This window comes from Pleurodeles waltl, chromosome 4_2, assembly GCF_031143425.1.
Source record: "Pleurodeles waltl isolate 20211129_DDA chromosome 4_2, aPleWal1.hap1.20221129, whole genome shotgun sequence".
Taxonomy (NCBI): domain Eukaryota; kingdom Metazoa; phylum Chordata; class Amphibia; order Caudata; family Salamandridae; genus Pleurodeles; species Pleurodeles waltl.
Genome location: NC_090443.1, coordinates 489,912,330 through 489,934,813, shown reverse-complemented (window position 1 = coordinate 489,934,813; position 22,484 = coordinate 489,912,330). Strand labels below are relative to the sequence as shown.

The window sequence follows — 22,484 nt, the reverse complement described above, 5'->3', positions numbered from 1 at the left end:
GTCAATGGTTGTGTTAATATTGTTTATTCTATGGTGTGCTATCCAGGACCTTTCCCAATTTATCCTTGTATTACCCCATCAATATGTATCGGGATCCCTGTCACCCATCAAAAGCATGTTCATCACTAAGCTCTTCAATGAACTCTAGGTGCTACCCACTGTGGAGATCCCTAACAGTTGTGTTTGATTACTTTGCCTCACGAAGCTCCACAATCATGCACTAAATAAATAAATAAATGTAACATAACATAACTCTGGTATACCTCTGGATGGAAACTAATAAACCTGTTTGTAAACACCTTATGCTTCATTTTAGAGAGAGACCCTGTTCCCCCATCAGCAGTTCCCTAGTAAGAGAAACTTGGAGGTGGTGCTGCTAGGATTAGGGGGGGGGGTTCTCCATTAGCTGTTCTCTGTAGTATGGACCTGATGTAGGTGCCGCAGGGGTTAGGGAGTGAGTTGTTCCCCATGTGTGGTTACCTGTAGAGAGGCATTGAGCGATAGAATTGTGGAGGGTGCTAATTCCTTGCAGTAGTTTTCTGTGGGTAGACCCCTTGAGCAGGTGATAGAAATTGTATCTGATGTTAACTAATAGTTCAGCAAAACTTTTTTTACAAGTTGGATTTTTTTGTGTACATTTTATTTTGAAAACAAATAATCACCAGTCTTGCATTCGGGCTTTTGAATGTATTTGCCTAAAATCAGGGAGCATTCTGGAAGCATTCTGTGTAGTCTCAAATTGTTAGATTGTACAATGTTTATACTAGAACCTCCATCAGTAATACAAGCTGAGCTCACTGCATTTCTTTAATAGTAATGGCAATGTATTTATGAACCACACATCCATGTGTGAACAGTTTATATATATTGTTACAAATCTTGCCTTAGTTTCAGAGGTACATTCCTCTATCTCTGTGCGTTGCAGAATGAAAGAGGAAGTAACAAGGAGAAATGCAAATATTTCTCCTTGTTACGGCGTATCTTTTTGGCTCATTCCCAGGTTTGCTAAATCTGGAAATGCATTAAAAACCATGGGAGGTCCATGGAACGCCTCCCGGGTGCAGAGTTGCCTTACTCCATATTTTTGAGGCCATTCAAAGCTTCTCATAGTGGCTTTGTGGTTTGTGCCCTGCATGTGGTGCAAGCATGGCGCAAACCGCTCATAAATCTGTCCCTGCTTGTCTTGGATGTCTGGGGACTCACCTAAGGTAGCTGCCTGGAGCAAGTGGCAGTAGGCTAGGCTTTGGTAGTGAGCTGTTCCCATCATTGGCTCCCTCTAGGTGGCAGCCTGGAACAGCTGATATGATCTCTGAAGCTAGTAGGCTCTGGTTTTGGCAGAGTCTTTTCCCTGTCTTTGGTTTCATATGAAGCAGGCAGGGTCTTCAGCAAGTGGTGGTATGGTTGAGATGGAGTCTGTTCCCCACCTGTGTTTTCATATAGATGGAGCAAGTGGTAGTGGTGGGGGCTTGAGGGCTATTACCCATCAGTGGATTTTCTCTTATCTCACTCTGACTTCTGGGTTCAGGCGCAGAGAGTGGCCATGCAGCCAGAGGATTCAGCCACAGACACTCAGCGCAACACCAATGGTATGCAAGAGGAGAAAATCATAAGCACCTTTGAGGAGGCCTTCCAACGCATCAAGGAGGCCACTGGGGTGACGGATACCCAGGTAAGTATATGTGCGAGTGTGTGTAAAGAAAACTTGCACTGCTGTTGCTCCTGTTGTACTGTCATACATGTAATCAAGAATGTTTTTTGCCCATGCACATCCTCTTGAGGGTGTGAAGAAAAAAGTGTATTGTGTATAGCCTCACTCATGTTTGCATACGAATGGAAGCTTCCATTGCCGCAGCCCATACTGTATCCCTTCTGCATCTGACGGAAGATTGCGCTGTTGCTGCATGTACTACATTTGGAATATGTGGCTAGCTTGGTGTGTGTGTGTAGCTTGCATTGCTGTAGGTCATGTTGTACATGTTCTGTGAGCGAGGAAGATTTGCACTGCTGTTGTCTTTACCTGTTTTGTCTGTAATGAAGCTTGCACTGCTACTGCAAGTACTGTGCCTATTTTTCATGTGATTTAAACTTGTGGTGCTGCTGCCTTTGCTGTATCTGTTTTCCGTGAGGACACCTTTCCTATTGCCTTCTGCTCTTGCCTGTGCTGTAGCTACGTGTGGTTGTGTATGTGTGTATGTGTGTGTGTGTGTGTGTGTGTGTAACAGAGAGAGAGAGAGAGACTTGCGCTGCTGTTACTCTGCTAGTGTGTGTCTGTGTGAGTAAGTGTGTGTGTGTCTGCACCACGTAAGAAGTTTGCACCATTGTCCCTTGTCTGTGAAATAGAAAATCTTCCACTTCTGCTGTCCATGTGGTTCCTCTACTGTGTAAATGAAGCTTGAACTATCCTTTGCCAATGCAGTTTATAATAATATCCCTTCCTCTCGGTTGGTTCAGGAGGTTGTGGAGAGGTTCATTGCTCAGGTTGATATCCACCAGCAGCTTGAGGAGATGAAATTGGAAAACGAGAAGAACTTGGTGAGGCTGAAGGAGGAGAAGGAGCATCTGGAGTCAGAGTTCCAACAGATGAAATACTCCGGAGAGGCCAAACTATCCAGGTAAACCTTTGTGCACCCACTCAAAATTCTACCCCTCTCTCACAGTCCCAACCCCACTTGCAGTGTTACCTTGCACGCTAGTCCTGCACCTTACTGATAGTTGCACCCCATGCTTGTGTGAGAATGTTTTTCCAAGATATACATCTTGAAGATAAAAAACATTTATGCTTAATACCTCCCAGATGAGTTATGGTTTCCATTCTCATGAAGCGAAGGAGACTCAGCAGTCAAGTCACCCATCTCTTAGTAGGGAAACTTGCTGTCCTGTTGGTTTGCTCAACCGCCTTGGGATACAGGCATCTGTCTTCTGCTTCAATGTAAGGCTGTAATGTGGATTTCCAAATGAAAAGCATGGTATTAATATTGAAAGGGTCTCTTGAAACGCCTGCCTGAACATCATATACCTCTGTTGCAGCTTATTTAAGGAAGCTCAACCTTGTTCATTTGCTGCTGCCATTTGCACACATGCAAGGCATCCTGCATCCCTCTTTCTCCTAGGTTTCACTTTTTTGTCTTTACTGCTTCCACTTTTTTGACCTCAGAAAGTAAGTCTTTCTGCTGGGGTGCCACCTGGATCATCTCATCAGCATCATTATTACAACGTTTGTTGCATTTTGGGTTGTATTGATATTTACTCTGATAAAGGTTCTTTCTCAGAGAGTTACAGACATTTCCACTCTCCTCTACCAAACTACGAACATGCTTTCCTAGGCCAAAGGAGTGCCTTCAGTGCACTCTCTGTTTTGAAACCTGACAGCATGAATGTCTCACAGTTGTTCATTGTTCTTAGGACATGTTAATGTTTGCTTTCTTCTTCTGAGTTAGCTGAGCATCCTCTTTATGCTACATCCTAACAGGCTGCAAATAGATTGTAGGCGTTTGGTCTTACCCAGACATTATATTGCCCTCTTCAAATCCAGAGGAGAAATTAACAATTTATCAACAGGGTAATGATCTGCCTTGTTTATGTCTCCTGGTCCAGGCAGAAGGAGCTCATCTTCCCTTCAGAGAGGAGAGGAGCAATTGACATACACAGCAATTCCAATATTGTAACAAACAGACTATTATGTTTAATTAGCAAGTCTTGATTAGAAGTAACACTGTGTCCATGGAGTCCAAGATGTAAAAATAGGAGAGTTAAGATGTAAAAATAGGAGAATTGGAGAAGAAAGCTTAATTGGGTTTAATCGTGTTTCTTCATTATAGGAATCCTTGCTGAATTCATCAACATTGAATATCTCCACTTCTGTGTGGGATTTCAATACCTACCCTAAAAAACTGGCATGTATTTTTATTTTTCCCCTTCAATGAAGTGCTTTAAAAACTGTAAAAAGAAACTCTGTTAAGCAAACCTTAAAAGTGTAGCGAAAGGTTGAAATAGTTAACATTCTTAACCTTTGCTTTTTGTAAATAAGGAAAATTAAAGAGAAATGACTGGAGAGAAATAAACAACCTCGAAGCTGAGTAAACCAAGAAACCCTACAGTGCACCTCTAAGGTTTGTGGCTTATCAAGCTATTACTCAAGGGTCAGCCCAGGCACTTGGAATTCAGTTAATCTTCAAGCTCTCAGTTTGAGCAGAAGAGGATGGTAGGTTGTTCATGAACTCAGTAAAATTCCTATGATGGAAATATCAGTTTTTCTGACATGATTTTGGATTGACTCATATCTTAATGCACCAAAGGAAGAATCATTTCCACTTAAGCTTAGGGCAATCTCATAGACCGCCTCTGCGACTCCTTCAGAATATTCATGAAGTAAAGAGGGAATACTAATACTAGTGTAGTTCCTCTGATATGTGAGACATAGGCCCTCATTCTGACCTTGGCGGTCTTTTCGCAAGACCGCCGAGTTACCGCCGCGGTGAAGACCGCCGACCGCGGCGGTATGCCGCTGTGCGCATTCTGACCGCTGGGAGCGTTCCGCCGGAAAACCGCCAGCAGCCACACTGGCGGTCGGCGGGAAAGTGGAGACTGGTCAACCTCCACCGCCACGCCAGCAGAACACCGCCCACAGAATTACGACCCACATTTCTGTGTGGCGGTCTTCTGTTGGCGGTCTTCTGTTGGCGGTCACCTCCCCATGGCTCCCGTCGCCTCCCGGAGGACCAACGCACAAGGTAAGTTGACCGTCCGTGAGGGGAGGGGGTGGGGGGGGTGTTGTGTGATGTGGGCGTGCATGGGGGTGTGCGTGTGAGTGTGTAGAGGGGGTGTGTGAGTGCGTGTATGCGGGCGGGGGGTGCTGCTGTGTCTATGGGTAATGTGTGCTGTTCGGCAGGTGCGCATGTCTGCATGTATGTGTGCGGGTATGTGTCCCCGTTGTGTATGTGTGTGTAGGGGGTGTGTATATGTGCATGTTGGGGGTGTGTGCATGTCGGGGTGCATGTATGTGCATGTCGGGGTGGGGGTGGGGAGGGGGTTCGTACCACCTCTGGGGGGTGGCAGGGGGGTGGAGGGTGTGGGGGGAGGACTCGGGTGGGTAGTGGGGGGTGGGGGAGACCCCTATCAGTGCCAGGGAAGGAATTCCCTGGCCCCGATAGTGCTTACCGCCATGGTTCGCACGGCGGTTCCCGCCCGCAAGAAACCGCGGCGGTAGGCAGGGTCATAATACCCTTGGCGGTCTTGGGACGACCGCCGGGCCGGAGTGCGCAAACTCCAGCCCCGCGGTCATGACCGCCGTGGCGGTCGGAGTGGAGAAGTGGCGGTCGGTCGCGGCGGGGACCGCCGCGGTCAGAATGCCATTTTTAATACCGCCGGTCTGTTCGCGGTCCGACCGCCGTCTCTCCGCCGACCGCCAGGGTCAGAATGAGGGCCATAGTGATGAACCACCACTATCTTGGCCATTGTGGGCAATCACTATCACAGTTTCTATTGTTTTGTCTTGCTTCAGTTTGAGGATCACATTCAACAGAGGCATGACCACAGGAGAAGCACCTAGAAATGCTTTTGAGCAACTGATCTAAAGCAAATGTGCAATGACCTTGCTACATGAAAAATGGATTAACCATATTGGCATTTTCCAGTTGTGCACAACTCCAACATTCAAATGTTTGTTTCTGTATGTCACTTAAGCTCTCATTTGGGACCTTTGAGATACACCAGCTAAGAGTGTCTGCTTGTTGGGTTTGAATTCATGGCAGATTTACTGCTGTTACACTGACGTCTCTTGCCAACTTCCAGTGGCATATTGATTAAGCATCTTTCAAGAGAGGTCTAAACCTGTACCTCCCTGCTTGTAGAGGTAATACTTTGTAGTCTTGTTGGCTGTCTGCATCAGCACTTCTCTAGTGATCAACAATGGAACCGAGTTGGAACTCTATTGGGTAATTGGTGTGAAGGGTCTAGTCGGGAATGGTTATAGAGTACTGGAAGCACTGATGAAGAAGATTTGAGGCACAGAGTATAACCATCTCTCACAATAAAGGGCATCCAGTTGTCACTTATAACATTATGCCAGTATTACAGGTCTGTAGATATGCTTTCCCAAACGGAGAGTGGGAGAAAGGGAAAAGTCAGTGATTGCTAAACTGTTTCCACTACCCTCCAGCCCACGCCCACGACAGGTAGACAACTGCTGGTGACCGCTCCCTCTCGAGGATTGTCTTTGGTGAAGTTGTGAATTTTGCTGGTCTTCCTTGTTTTGTTGCTGGTGATGATTTAGAAGACTTAGGGGCACATTACAACTCCGGCGGTAAAAAAAAACGCCTACCGTTGCAGCGACGCCCGCCAAAAGACTGTTGCCGTAGCTACCAGCCATCCGCCCTATTATGACCACAGCCGGATTTCCACCAGAAGGATGGCAGAAATCCGGCTGTGGTCATGCCGGCGGATGGTGGTAAGGTAGCGCTGCTGCCAGCAGCAGCGCCATACCAGTAGACCGCCGCAGACCATATCATGACCAGCTGTGCCCCGTCTCCTGCTGGAGGACCCCCTGACATCAGGCAAGTCGAGTGCTCCGACAGGGGAGGAAGGTGGGGGGTGTTGTGTGTGTGTGGGGGTATATGTGTGTGCGTGCGTGTATGCGGGTGTGTGATGCGTGTTGTATGTTTGTGCATGTATGGATGTGTGAGTGCATGTATGTTGTGTTGTGTGAATGCATGTGTGTTTGTATGTCTGTCAGTGTGTGTAGATGTGTGTGTGAATGGATGTATACATCCGTGGATGAATGTGGGTATGTGTGTGTGTAGCATGTGTTAGTGTGTGCATGAAGGTGCGTGTATGTATTGGGGGGTCTGGGGAGGAGGGAAGATGGGGCGGTGATCTGGGGAGGGGGATGGGGGCTGGACCCCTATCAGTGACAGGGAAGGAATTCCCTGTCACTGATAGTGCCTACTGCCGTGGTTTTCATGGTAGTAAGGTTGCCACGAAAACCATGGCGGTAGGCGGGGTCATAATCCCACAGGCGGACAGGTGTCTGCAGCCCGGTGGTCATTACCGCCGTGGCGGTCGGTGTGGTACATTGGCGGTTTGGCTTTAGCCAAACCACCAATGTCTTAATATGGAGAAATGTACCTCCAGCCTACTAACTAATGCCGTCCGCCAGGGTCATAATGACCCCCTTAATGTTGATGTGGGGATTGTTCTGGTAGCATCTGCTTTCTGAATCAGTGAATGACAATAACAGGGTCTCCAGGTATTAAGGCCTACTGTTTTTAAGATGTCTGCTTCTTCTTTCATTTTGTGCATCTCATCATCAGTGTGAGCTCATAATAGAGATTATCTGGAAAAGGGGTGTGAAAAATTGGTTTGAAGGTTGAGGGGGGATGTAAGCCCTTCTCAGGCAATAGCCGCAATCCCCATGAGGGTAAACCACTAAAGTCACTAATTTAACCTGTGCTAAACCCTCTGGTAGCTTGGCACAAAAGCAGGCAGGTTTAACTTAGAGGCAATGTGTAAAATATGTACGCAGCACACAAATAGTGATTAAGTGAAAATGCAACACTAGAATAATCCCACATCAATTTAGAAAAACTAAGTACATTTTTATAAATTGTTTGACAACCAAAACAACAAAACTCCAAGTAGTAGAACCTGAGATATGCAGTTTTATAGGTTTAGGTAAAAATAGTGCTTAAAAGCCCAAATCATTAACTGTGATTATCTGGTTGTGCTGGATCAGGACAAAGTCAAGTTCAGGCCCACCACGATGGAGTGTGTGCTGGACACAGGGACCAGGTTAAGCTTGCTGAGACTTGTACCCTATATCCTGGATGTAAGGCATTGCGCCACACACCAGTGGTGCCAAGGTGTGATGCGGTGTCCTGCATCAGGTTTCGGCGCGTTGCTGCACTGAGGAACTGTAAGACGAGGTCAGCGTTGAGTTGCTACGCACTGCATCAGTTCCAATGGGGAACTGTGAGGTCCATGATGTGAGGTCCTACTTTGGGTTGTGTTGAGCTGCGTCAGTCCTGCTGGGGACCATAGCTGGGCTTGCTGATCACCTTTAATCACACTTCCAAGCGTCCAGGACTGGGGAGGCACCACTTGAGGGGTCAGGATTCACAGAAGGAAGAATCCAGATGCAGGATTCAAGATGGTCGGAGCCTTTTTTGTCCTTGAGGCTCTGATCAAGAGGCCAGTAAACTAGCTCTTGGAGTCACTGTGGTGCTCCTGGATTCAGGGTGCAGTTCCAGCCCTTCTTATTCAGGGAGCAGGGCTGCAGAACAGCAGGGTAGCAATGCAACCCTTTTGTACAACCAAAGCAGCAGAGCTGTCCTTCTTCTGACCCTTCCACAGGTCCTGGAGTGATCTGAAGAATGGGTCTGATGGTCGCCTTTTTATCCCCAGCGGCTTTTTTGAAGTAGGAGAAACTTCTGGAGGCTTTCCCCATGGAAGTGTCTGAAACTTCCTGTCTCACTGCCCTCGTTCCAGTATGACTACAGGCACAAAAGACGAGTGTGAAGTTCTTTGTTTGTGAGCTGGGGCCAGCCTATTGATATGTAAGTTGGGCTGTGCCCAGCTCATTCCCCCACCATCCTGCCGGAGGTGGCCCATCCAGGCACTCCTAATCCCTCGATTGTATGGCAGTCTGGGAGGAATATCACTCACATCTAGTCATGTGACCTAGGAACAGGCCACAGGCTCCTAATGATTAGGACAAGAAAATGTCAACTTTCTAATTGTAGCCTTTTCAGAATTGTGACTTAAAATCAAACATTACAGAATTTTTAATTACAATTCTTGAGATGTCAAACATGACTTTTCCACCCCCTCCCAACCAAAAGTTAGCACTTATTAATGTAACAAGGGAACTCAGTGTTATTCTATGGGAGAGGAAGTCCTTACAGTAGTGAAATACAAATTTGCGAGTTTTTCGCTACAAGAACATGTAAAACTTGAATGTACATGTCTAACTTTTTAGTGACAATATAGCCTGCTTTAAGGGCTGTTTAGGGCCTGCCTTAGGCGTGGCATCATGTAATAAAAAGGCAGTTTTAGACTTGGTAAGGAGGTCATATTGCCAAGTCAAATTAGCAGTTTAAAACTGGTAGAAGGCTGCAATGGCAGGCCTGGGGCATGTTTACAGGGCTACTTCAGTGGGTGGCACAATGAGTGCTGCAGGCCCGGTAATAGCATTTAATTTACAGGCCCTGGGTAAATGGTATACCACGTTACTGGGGACTTATAAGTAAATTAATTATACCAGTCAGGTGTAAACCAGTTTTACCATGTTTTAGGGAGGGAGCACAGGTACTTTAGCACTGGGTAGTCCTAAGGCAAACAAAAATGAATTTCAGAAAAATAAAAGGATAAAGGCAAAAGTTTGGGGACAGGCCCCTGTAGGGCTGTCAGGTCTAACATGGAGTCTCAAAACGTTTTTCTGTGTGTTAGCTTCAAGTCTGTACGAGCCAATGTGACCTTCTCACACACAGCCCGTGCTAGTAACCATAAACCGAAAGGTTGGCAAGATGGACTGCAGCACTTATCACTTGCTGCAAAACTTGCCTTCATCTGCTTCTCCCATAACGTTGTGCCTGCCCTCCTTAAGTAGGAAATCTCTAAAACAGTGCATTGCATCACACAGTAAGCTATTAGGTGTACCCAATAAAGCTGTTCTGCTAGCTACTTTAAAGATAGGTGTATATCTACATTATTGGCCTAATTACGAGTTTCGTGGTCCCACCCGGGACCGTCAAACTCATGGGGATTACATCATAGCCATGGCGATGGCGTCCCACCTGCCCTACTACAATGTTCCTGCTGGCCTGACCTGCGGGATCAGTGCAATAGAGTGTTCCCACCGGTCAGACCGCAGGAACAATGCTACGAGATATCACTGGGCTCTTTTAATGGGGCCGAGTGCTATCTCGTAGCACAGAGGAAGCTAACCAGAACCCTCAGAATTGCAGACAGTGCGCATTCCGATGGTGCTGGGCAGGGGGGCATGGGCAGTGCAGGGGCCCCCCTGTGGCCTCCAGCACACCCTCAGTGCCAGCCTTTCCATGCAGGTCTGCCCGCTAGGGTTGTAATTGGGCGGTCGGACTACCCAGTGTGCTGCGGTCCGATCGCCAATCAGTGTGTGGGGGTCCACGGACCGCTACACTGGTAATGAGGCCCTAAGTCTTTTACCAACTGTAAGAAATTGGGTTATTACCTAAGGAGTGGCAAGAGCCAAACTCCATTAATAATTACAGTCCTAGTGAAGGTGAACCATTAAAGTCATTAAATAAACGTGAGCTCAACCAACCTCTGGTAGCTATGGCACTGAGCAGGCAGGTGCAGTGGTAATGTGTAAGGTATTAATTCATTGAGTAATAAAACAGTAATAAAGTAAAAATGCAAAACATTAAAAATCCGAAAATGAATTCATAAATTCAATATGGGATCCAGAGATATCATTTTTTAATTTTTTAAGTAGAAATGACCCCAAGAAGCACAAAAAGCTAATGATAGTCAAAAGTCGCAGTAGACGAGGACCTAGGTGCAATTTGACACGGACCACCATGAAGCGCGGGTCGGATGCACTAATCAGGTTTGTCCTGGTCAAAGATTTTACCTTCTGACATTGGTCCTTTATGTCCCAATCCACCCAAGGAGTACACTTCTTTGGACCCCCCAGTACCTAATGGGAGGTACTTAGGGACTCAGGCTACAGCGTGGCAGGCAGAGGCCAATAGGAGGGTCCAGTCCAGGTCCAGTTGTCACTGGTCAGCCGGGCAGTAGCAGGAAAAGGCCTCTTGTAGCCTGTTGTGTCCCTGTAACTTTAACATGAGGTCAATCTTATGAACCTTAGTGTCCACTTCTTTGTCTTGGGCCCAAGAGGGAGAGAAGAACCAATCTTCTAGGCTTTTCTCAGAAAGAAGATGCAGAAGTATTCTGAAGTGCGTGCCTGGAAAGGACGCATTTATGCTTGGCATAAGCTAGTGGGTGGGAACGACCGCTGTGGATGCCGTAGTCAATAGGGTAAAGGATCCCAGGGCAAACCCTACCGACTTTGGGAATTTTCAAGATTGCCAAAATCTTTGGCCATACTAAATGTGGACTCTGGTGATATGCGCAGGAGTGTACTATGGTAATCCTAATGACCTCCCACATCTGACACCAAAAGCCTGTTTTGGGCAGTCCCTGTGCCTACAACAACCTTAGAGTCAGACATCTTGTAGAACAAAGCTAAGTTGTTAGCAACCAGACATGGGATATGTATGAGTTGTTTTGGCCTCCAGCTTTCGCCCTTTGAAGTGCACCGAAAATGTTATATGTAAACCCAGCAGACCTGTTAAACAGGCTGTAACACTGTAGTGTCAAAAAGAGGCCCAATGTGATTGCGGCCTGACTGGCTGGGGATAGAAAACAAGGACCATGCCCTAGTGTTAGCTAACATGTGGGTGTGACAGGGAGCCCTTTTTAAAGTGTACCCAAGTGTCATATGAAATACCCCAGCAGTCCTGTCAAGCAGGATATGACATTCAAGCAGGACTTGACATTTTAATGTTAAAAAGGACTCCTCTGCCCCCAGCATATTCTGTCAAGATTGGATGTGTCATCTCTGCCCATCCAGCTCAGCCTCTTATTTGCTTCTACGAGCTAGTTCACACCTCATCCACGCCTATTTAAATGCTAATACTTACTTGGGAGAGCAAAATGGAATGGTAAATTTCTAAAATTTAAGTTTCTGTAATATTTAGAAAAAAATCGGATGTCATCATTAAATTTGATTTTTACTAACTATTAAAAATGGTTATTTAGTTACTTTTCTAACTAGTCACATTCCCGGGATACAGTATTAGTATTTAATATTGCATCCTAGTACTTTCCTAGAACAGCCAACCCTGCTACAATGCAAATAGCTTTGAGGGCCTAGTCACTCTAAGGACATGTTTAACATGAACAATTTCCTCCTTTAAATACCATGCAACCTGCCTAATGGGCAGCAAGGCCTTTTTAGTTTTGACTTATAAAAAATGTAAAAGAAAGTTTAGGCCTATCAAAGGGAGTTATTTTGAAGGTCAAATGTGCAGTTAAAACCTGCATAGCCAGGATACCGATGGCAGGTCTACAGTCCTGTTTACATTGTCACTGTAGTCGATGGCACAATTTGGTGCTGCAGTTCACTTTTGACATTTAACTTACAAGCCCTTAGTATACCTCGGTACCATATACTAGGGATGTATAGGTAAGTTAAATATGCCAATCAGATGTATACCAATTTTGAAAGAGGAGCTTAAGCAATTTATCCCTGGTTAGAAGGGGGTAAAGTGTAGAGAGTTCAATAGCAAGCAAAAATAAGGCTCAGCAAAAAAGGCAAAATAAATATTGGGTGACCCAGCAGAAAGGTACAATTTCGAACACCAAGAATCCATTCTCCATCTCTCTATTTCTGGGAGAACAGAAACTGAAGTCATGCCTGGGTATCTTTTCTTGACCACAACACCTAAAACTAAGGGCTCAATTTAGAGTTTGGTGGCAGGGTACTCATTCGCAGATGCAACAGAGCACCATGCTCACCATACCCTCAGTCTGCCCCCTCATTTAGAGACGGACAGACCTTAAGTATTCTGACCAAGGAGCCCCCGTTGGCGCTTTCAATGGAATACTTTCTCTGACGGCCCCAGGGGCGGTCAGAGGAAGGACCTTACATTGCCCCTGTATTTAGGGTGGACGGTGTAATGTCTTTTTCTTTTTGTCCGTCATCACCAGGAAAATCCTGAAGGTAAGCGTCAGGAAGCCTTGCAGGAAAAAAACATTAAGTACCCACACACACTGGGAAGAGATTTGAGGTAATTCGTTTTTTTTTTTTCAGAAACAAATTCCTGCTTTGAGAGTTTGTTTCTGAAAAAAGTTTTAAAGATTTGGTAGAAGGCTGTCAAAACCAACGGTGGCCATCCACCATACTTATAGTAGATTAAAAGTGCATTGAAACATTGAAAGGAACCACTGTGACCCATTAGCCAGTGGTTGCATCTAAGTTTGGTGGACAGAGTACTGGTGGCATGGCAGAGATAATATCCTTCACTATGTCGATGGGCACTACTTTGTCCGTCAAACCCTAATCAAGCCCTGAATCGTGTGGCACATCAGCCACAAATATGCAAGGCCCTTCTCTGGAAATGGAGCCAAAAATATTTAAAGTACAAGGACCAGTAACCATGTAACCAGTAGCAATAATGGTCACAAAGGTGTCCTGTGCTGCAATGTCTCCAATATTAAAGATGAGATCGTTTTCAGAGTCTAATAAGGAATGCTAAGCATTGTGACTCTACTTGCCAGAACTTTATAAAGCATAATCGCGATAGGAGATTTTACAGATGAGGTATTACTAAAGACAGTTTTCATATCCAAGACATTGCTAGTGTCACTTCTGTCTATGTCCATATGAGGAGTGTGTGACCTCTTTCTATCTGGCATTTTTGGCCTGTGTTGCGTTCTTTTGGAGAAATTTGAGCACCTTGAGTGAAATTGGTGCCTTTTTGGTGTTAGGATTTGATCCCTCTTACATATAGCCACTCATGTCTGGTGGAAAAATGCTAAAAATCTGACAGACGTCATTTTCAGCGCAATCTCCAGTTGACCAGTTAGGGTGAGGGTGATCTGGCACCCAGCTATAGAAACCTTAGGCTGCTTGTGGTTCAGTTCCATATAGCTCAGGGATGACATCTGGGATGCAAAGACAGTTTGCCCAAGCAAGTATGTTTGCTTTCAGTTGCTTTGCAAATTTCTACAATGATCTTCACCCAGTTTACTGCACTAGAGTGCCCTGATTTATTTTTTATAAGCTGTAGCACAGATGATTTCATTGGGCCTCCCATCTGCAGGCGGATGGTTGGACACATAGGTCCTTAAAAGGCAAACAGCTCGCAATAGCACTCATTACAGCTATACAAGCTATTTTGACTCAACAGAGGAAAACGTTGTTCCCTATGCTTGCAGACTGTTTGAACAAGATGTGGGGCACTCTAGCCATTATAAAGATCTTACTATTAATATAGAATAAACATAAGGTGTATGAAGCGGGCTGGGCTCCATTCATCGCAATATTGTCCTGAGAATTCCATTCACGGGCCTGCCCTCACTATTTTTGCATACTGCAATTTATTCCAGAGGAACCTGTTTACATTTATTGCTAGTCATTTCATAATTGTTACCCTAAGAATGAACAACTCACGACAATTGACTTATATATGGCAACTCCATCCCAAGGTTATGCATAGGAACCCAGGGCGGAGGTTTATGTTTTATAGTGTGAATCTCTGTGGGAAAGCTGCAGTAATAGAGGAACTGGCTTAGTGGGTGGAAAAGGCAACGTCTGAAGAACTGCTCGCTAAACTACTTTATGTACAGCTAATGGAGTGGTCACAGGAATCACCTGCGGACCTGGCTGTGGAGACAAGTTTGCATACGCAGCCAACGGAAAATGTTTTGCGTGTGTCAACTTCGACTTTCAATGTGCTGTGCTGTTTGACATCATAACTGATGCCTACCTGTATATGATGATGTTGCACATATCTTAATGACGATGGTGAATGAGACATGGACCTCCATGATACCAAACCTCTTGCCTCCAATGCCCTTGGTGCCCAGTGCTTGATGCTGGTAATGACAGCAAACAGGATGCTGGGGCTTTGGACACCAGTTATCTCAACAGCCTACAGGAGTGGTGATCGTGACTGGATCAATATTTATTCTTTAATATGGGAATTCAACTGAGAGCACAGAAGGCACCGAGTTGGAGGCAGATACTCCCCTAGGCTAGTACTTCTACTGTGGATCACCAGCAGGAGATTCTGAATTTGTTCTTGTATGCTCCCTTTCCCTTTTCTATCCTTGAGTGTCATTCTTGACATATGCAGGCAGAAGCACACATTTGTGCTCCCCAACAAGGAGTCAGCTCTATTGGGATTGTTGTTAGCCTCAGACAAAATCCAAACAGTGCCTGGCTGCTTACTGTGGGAGAGACAAACACACATCTGGGTATAGGCTGATCTAGCACCTAGGCAAACCTACCAAACCCAGACATTTCTGGACATTAGACACCTTAAGGAGTCCTGTGCAAGGATGCCACCATGTTTTCTTACCAGAATTCCCTGTAAAGGTCAAACATTGGTCAAAAATGAATTTCCTCACATGTCTGTGACACATGTGTTGGAATGTGTGGGGAACAGCAACACAACCCAATGTTCCCACACTTAAATCATGAAAAACATTACCTCACATGTCTTTGTGGGTCTGTCGTGATAGTTACAGGACAAATATGTGACCATGTAAAGTCAATATAATGTCAATGTAATTGTCACATGGTCACATTTTGAGCTATTCTTGTTCTGTGCAGTAGGCCTACTCACCCATGTGGGGTACCATTTCTATGGAGAGAAGTGTGAGAATATTGGATGGTAAGATAAATGTCATTTGCCTGAAAGCATTCTGAGTAATAAAACCATGTTGGGAGCCATGAAAGTCACATCACTGTGGATTCCTCTGTGTCTCCAGTTTTCAGAAAAGTCTAGGATTACTAAATTTCTGGGGTGCTGGCCAACCCTGCAACCAAAAATTGCAAACATTCCCTATGGAATCCCCACCATCAAAAACATTCTGTAGCATCTAGTGTGCGGGTCCCTGCCTAAACCCATGGAAAATCCACGCATGTCAGATAACCCACACTCAGAAGACCTAGGAGAACATAGATTTGTGTTATACCTTGGAGAGGAAAATTCCCTGTGATAGCACTACTAAAGGAAACTATCATGTTTTTGGGAAACAAATGTTGAAAATCTGACAAATACCATTCCATTAGGACAAGGGTGGTATGACACCCATCAGTAAAAACTTAGGATGCTTACTGCTCAGCAGTGATAACTGGCATTTTGCTTGCAGCTGCTTTCCAAGTATCCAAAACGCACTGTCTGGTTTATCGCCCATAGGCACCCTGAACCCATAGAAAATCCATACATGTCCAGTACGACCGCACTTAGGAACAAACTAGGGGGTCTAGCCTTGGCAAGTATATGTTCCTCCACAAGGCATACTGGGGGAATTACTGTGTCAGGTGGAAAAATGCTAAAAATCTGACAGACGTCATTTTCAGCGCAATCTCCAGTTGACCAGTTAGGGTGAGGGTGATCTGGCACCCAGCTATAGAAACCTTAGGCTGCTTGTGGTTCAGTTCCATATAGCTCAGGGGTGACATCTGGGATGCAAAGGCAGTTTGCCCAAGCAAGTATTTTTGCTTTCAGTTGCTTTGCAGATTTCTACAATGCACTTCACCCAGTTTACTGCACTAGAGTGCCCTGATTTTTTTTTATAAGCTATAGCACAGATGATTTCATTGGGCCTCCCATCTGCGGGTGGATGGTTGGACACATAGGTCCTTAAAAGGCAAACAGCTCCCAATAGCACTCATTACAGCTATACAAGCTATTTTGACTCAACAGGGGAAACATTTGTTCCCTATGCTTGCAGACTGTTTGAACAAAATGTGGGGCACTCTGGCCATTATAAAGATCTTACTATTCATAGAGAATAAACATAAGATGTATGAAGCGGGCTGGGCTCCATTCAGCGCAATATTGTCCTGAGAATTCCACTCACGGGCCTGCACCCACTATTTCTGCATACTGCAATTTATCCCCGGGGAACCTGTTTACATTTATTGCTAGTTATTTCATAATTGTTACCCTAAGAATGAACAACTCACGACAATTGACTTATATATGGCAACTCCATCCCAAGGTTATGCATAGGAACCCAGGGCGGAGGTTTATGTTTTATAGTGTGAATCTCTGTGGGAAAGCTGCAGTAATAGAGGAACTGGCTTAGTGGGTGGAAAAGGCAACGTCTGAAGAACTGCTTGCTAAACTACTTTATGTACAGCTAATGGAGTGGTCACAGGAATCACCTGCGGACCTGGCTGTGGAGACAAGTTAGCATACGCAGCCAACGGAAAATCTCTTGCGTGTGTCAACTTCGACTTTCAATGTGCTGTGCTGTTTGACATCATAACTGATGCCTACCTGTATATGATGATGTTGCACATATCTTAATGACGATGGTGAATGAGACATGGACCTCCATGATACCAAACCTCTTGCCTCCAATGCCCTTGGTGCCCAGTGCTTGATGCTGGTAATGACAGCAAACAGGATGCTGGGGCTTTGGACACCAGTTATCTCAACAGCCTACAGGAGTGGTGATCGTGACTGGATCAATATTTATTCTTTAATATGGGAATTCAACTGAGAGCACAGAAGGCACCGAGTTGGAGGCAGATACTCCCCTAGGCTAGTACTTCTACTGTGGATCACCAGCAGGAGATTCTGAATTTGTTCTTGTATGCTCCCTTTCCCTTTTCTATCACACGACAATTGACTTATATATGGCAACTCCATCCCAAGGTTATGCATAGGAACCCGGGGCAGAGGGTTATGTTTTTATAGGGTGAATCTCTGTTCTTGCTTTTCCCTTTATATGATAACAAGTTATGAGCACCCTACATAGAACCTCACTGGCCTATGGCTTGTAGGCAGAGGTATGCTTATGTTATAAAATCAATGAAAACAGTTAAACTGTAAATGCACTGGTAAGCCTGACTTATTATTGTCTGTTTCTGTCTCTTCTCAGTGGGCAGCAGATCCTGGAGGAGTTGGAAAGTCATCTTAAAGAGGAGGAAGCTCGAAGGGATAAGACGAAGGAAAAGCTGGAGAGAATGACCATCGTCTTATCATCGACCAAGGCTGGAGTGGAGCACCTGGCCAACAAACTGCAGCATGTCAAAATAGTATGTGATCCAAAGGCTTTGCCCAAATGTCTAAGGTGTAGATGTGGCACCATACAGGGGCTCCACATACAAACGCCTTGTAGAAGCCATGACACAAGAGATACCCCTCATCAAATGTCACATACAATAAAGATGTGCAGAGGTGCTAAACAGATAAAAGCCTTGTAGAAATCATGACATAGAGAGACACCTCTGAAACACAACCTTAGAAGGAGCCATCACTCCCAGGTTATTCATCAAAAAAGCAACCTTTGTTTCAGAAATCATCACAGAGATGATGATCTGAATCCAAACCTTAGGACTTGCATCATAGAAAAATACTCTACAGACACCCAACCCTAAATGATCCGTAACCCAGACAAACTCCTCCAAAACCTAGCCCCATGATATGCATCTCAGAGATACTCCCCAGAAACACAACCCCTCAAGATCCATCGCTCAAGGGATACTCTTCAAAAACCCAGCATCATAAGATGCATCACCCAATCATACTTTTCACATCCCCATGCCCCCTACATGAGATCAGTCACTCATTAAATACTCTTCAGAAACTAAACTATAGACATGTTCATCACTCCTGAGATGCAAACGTCCACCTTGATACCCATGATGATCCCAACACCTCAAACCTCCTGGACAACATCACAACTCTCTGCCTCAAACAACTCGTCAACATCCCCACCCACAGAGCCGGACACATTCTCAAACCTTTTTTTCTGCAGGGAACAACATCACCATCTCCCACACCTCTGAAAACTACTGGACCGACCACAAGTGCATCCACTTTACCTAAACAAAGAACACTGCACGCCGCTACACTCCCGTTCCCCTGACAGGTGCAGGGGCAATTTCTCGGAAGCCCAGATCACCAACCCTCTCAACCACTCCCTCCCACCTGACGCAGAAGACGCAAATGAATCCGCAAGCAACCTACACCGGTGGCTCTCAAACTGTGTCAGCAACATAGCCGCCCTAAGGAAAACAGCAGGCAATCGACAAAGCAAACACCCAAGTGATTTACGACTGACCCACAGGAATCCAAGTGCTCCTGCAGACTACTGGAATGTAAATGGAGGTTCAGCAAATCCAGAACATCAAAGCTGCCAAAAAAGCCACCTTTCAAGCATGCCTCAACAGCAGCCCTCACAAAAGCAAAGAGCTCTTTGCCCTCGTCAAAGAGTTTGCGAACCCCGGGACAGACACCTTTTCCATTCCACCCTCCCAAGACCTCTGCAACAACCTTGCCACCTTCTTTCACCATAAGACATAGGACATCTACGATGGCTTCAGGAACCAAATCCCGCCAGCACCGGTCACCACTTTGGACCTAGCACCTCACCAGATACTGAAGTTCTGGATCCACATCACCATAAAGGACACCCAAAGACTGATGAACTCCATGCACTCGGGAGCAACCTCAGATCCATGCCCTCATCACATCATCACATCCTCAACCTGGCCAGTGCCACCATAGCCCCGGAGCTCTGCCAAACCATCAACCGATCCTTCAAGACCGCCACATTCCTCTCAGACTGGAAACACACCGAAATCAGCCCACTACTCAAGAAACCCACTACCGACTATAGGAAGCTGAAGAACTACAGGCCCATCTCTCTGCTCCCTTTCCCAGCCAAGGTAACAGAGAAAGCCGTCAACCAGCAACTCACCGAATTCCTCGAGACACACTGTAACCTAGACCCATCCCAGCCCGGACTCAAAAGCAACCACAGCACCGAAACCGCACTCTTAGCAGCCACCGATGACATACGCATCATACTGGACCGCAGAGGCATGGCCACACTCATCCTCCTTGACCTCTCAACCTCTCAGCCGCATTTGACACCGCCTCCCACTCCACCCTCTGCAACAGACTGCATGATGCCTACATCCGAGACAAAGCCTGTGACTGGATCAGGTCCTTCCTCACCAGAAGAACACAGGTCAGAATATCGCCATTCATGGCAGAACCTAAAGACAGTTGCTACGGAGTGCCCCAAGGACCTTCACTCAGCCCGACGCTTTTCAACATCTACATGGTCCCGCTTGCCATGATCACCAAACAACAGGAGCTAAACATAGTCTCTTTTGCAGATGACACCCAACTGATCCTCTCCCTGTCCAAGGACTCTGCTCAAGCCTAGAGGAATTTCCACAACGGGATGAGTGCAGTCGCTGCCTGGATGGAGGCCAAATCGGACAAGACAGAGAGCCTCGTGATCGGCTCCACCCCATCTGCCTGGAACTACTTCTGGTAGCCAATCGCTCTGGGTAATGCCCCCACCGCCACTGACCATGTGTGCAACCTGGGCATCATCCTGGACTTCTCTCTATCAATGACCTGCCAAGTCAATGCCATCTCTTCGTCATGTTGCCACACCCTCTGACTCCTGTGGAAGATTTTCAAATGGATTCCCCCCGACACGAGGAAGACAGTCACTCATGCACTCATTACCAGAAAGCTAGACGACGGCAATGCGCTCTATGTCAAGAATCAAGAATACAAAGAGTCCAGAATGCAGCAGCCAGACTCATCCTGGACATCCCCCGACACAGCCGTATCTCCTCCCTCCTCAGAGACCTACACTGGCTCCCAGTCAACAAGTGCACTGCACACCCTAGGACCAGCATACCTCAACCACCGCCCCACCTTCTACATACCCAACATACGTCTCCATTCCTCCCAGCTCACGCTTGCAGGCGTCTCCAAGATCCAGAAAAGCACAGCAGGAGGAAGATCCTTATGCTACCTGGGACCCCGGACATGGAACGCACTACTTCTCAAGCTCCGGCAGACCTCATCAGTGAAGCAGTTCAGGAAGGACTTCAAGATCTGGCTCTTCAACTGAGTAGCACACCCAGATACAACGCCTTGAGACCCTATGGGTGATTAGCCGCGCTCTACAAATCCATGATTGATTGATTGAATTTGAACTTTGCCTATCAAATGTAGAGCATTCTATAAGCCAGGAGACACTTTTGCAAATCCAGACCTAGCTTATCCATCGCCACTCCAGATTCTTATCAGGAATCCAATCCTAGTGTGACCCTTAACCAGAGTTATTTAACAGAAACCTTAGCCTATGGAGATCCGCTACCACAGACAGTCCTCAGAAGATCATCTTCAGATATCTAGCAACAGTCTAGAGATACTCATCAGAAACCTGAGCAAGGAAATCCACTTCACGGGATATATTCCATACCGAGGGTGATCTGTCACCGCAGAGACATTTCAGAAACAAAAGGAGAAAATGTGCCACTGAGCGATAGCCCTGATACACATAAAACTATTAAATGACCTTCTACATGAATTTATCAGGTTTCGAATCTCAAGGAGAAATGTAAACCTCATTGAAAAGCTACATATCACTTTCAACCAATGCAACCTATGTGATCTAATTCTACTAACCTTTCTTTAGATCATTGATCACAACATACTCTTTGAAAGATTGTCAACAGGCACTGGTGACACACCATTAACAAGGTTCACTTTCTTTCACCTAGAAGAAGCCCACCTAGTCAGACAGGGCCCTTTCTCCTCTGGAAAGCTAAACACACATCAAAATCCCATAACTTCAGTTACAAACTATATGTAGATGACATACAGATTTAGCTCATGCTTGATGACACTTCCAGAGATCTTCTCAGTGGGACCCTTAACTTATATCAGGTCCAGCTCTGGAGGCAGAAAAACTGCCTATGCTTGAATGGGGAATAGAACATTTCTTGAATTTGGGCGTCTGCTTCCCTACCCCATACAATTTCTGTTGTTACTATGACCTTCCACCACCTACGTCTTTTCAGAAAAATCTTGCCTCTCCACCATCTGTCACAGAAAACGTAACTAGTCCTCACAGAGGTCATCTACTACTGCAATGACATCTACACAGGAATTTTCTAAATTTCTCTACATAAACTACAAAGAGTTTAGAATCATGTGGCATGGCTGATATTCGGCCTGACTCAAGACCACATCTTGCTGTTGCTAAAGTCCTTCCATTGGCATCAGATAAAAGATTGAGTCAATTCAAAACTATGGCGGTCATTCTGACCTTGGCGGGCGGCAGAGGCCGCCCGCCAAAGTCCCGCCGTCAGGTTACCGTTCCGCGGTCGAAAGACCGCGGCGGTAATTCTGACTTTCCCGCTGGGCTGGCGGGCGGTCGCCTTCAGACCGCCCGCCAGCCCAGCGGGAAAGAGGCTTCCACGATGAAGCCGGCTCGGAATCGAGCCGGCGGAGTGGAAGCTGTGCGACGGGTGCAGTTGCACCCGTCGCGTATTTCACTGTCTGCGCAGCAGACAGTGAAATACATGTAGGGGCCCTCTTACGGGGGCCCCTGCAATGCCCATGCCAGTGGCATGGGCACTGCAGGGGCCCCCAGGGGCCCCGCGACCCCCCCCTACCGCCATCCGGATCCCGGCGGTCGGACCGCCGGGATCTGGATGGCGGTAGGGGGGGTCGGAATCCCCGCGGCGGTGCAGCAAGCTGCGCCGCCGTGGAGGATTCAATGGGGCGGCGGTACACTGGCGGGAGCCCGCCAGTGGTGCCGGTCCGACCGCGGCTTTACCGCCGCGGTCGGAATCCCCATTGGAGCACCGCCGGCCTGTCGGCGGTGCTCCCGCGGTCCTCCGCCCTGGCGGTCTTTGACCGCCAGGGTCAGAATGACCGCCT

At 46.4% G+C, this 22,484-nt stretch overlaps 1 protein-coding gene across 2 annotated transcripts in view; it reads left to right on the top strand.

Moving 5' to 3' along the window:
• ODAD3 (outer dynein arm docking complex subunit 3) overlaps positions 1–22,484 on the top strand; it is a 92,411-nt gene that overhangs the window by 52,958 nt on the left and 16,969 nt on the right. For both annotated transcript variants that reach the window (XM_069231880.1, XM_069231879.1), the window contains 3 exons: positions 1,526–1,669; positions 2,452–2,612; positions 17,662–17,818. In XM_069231880.1, the coding sequence (XP_069087981.1) occupies positions 1,526–1,669; positions 2,452–2,612; positions 17,662–17,818 (462 nt within the window). The remainder of the gene's footprint in view (positions 1–1,525; positions 1,670–2,451; positions 2,613–17,661; positions 17,819–22,484) is intronic.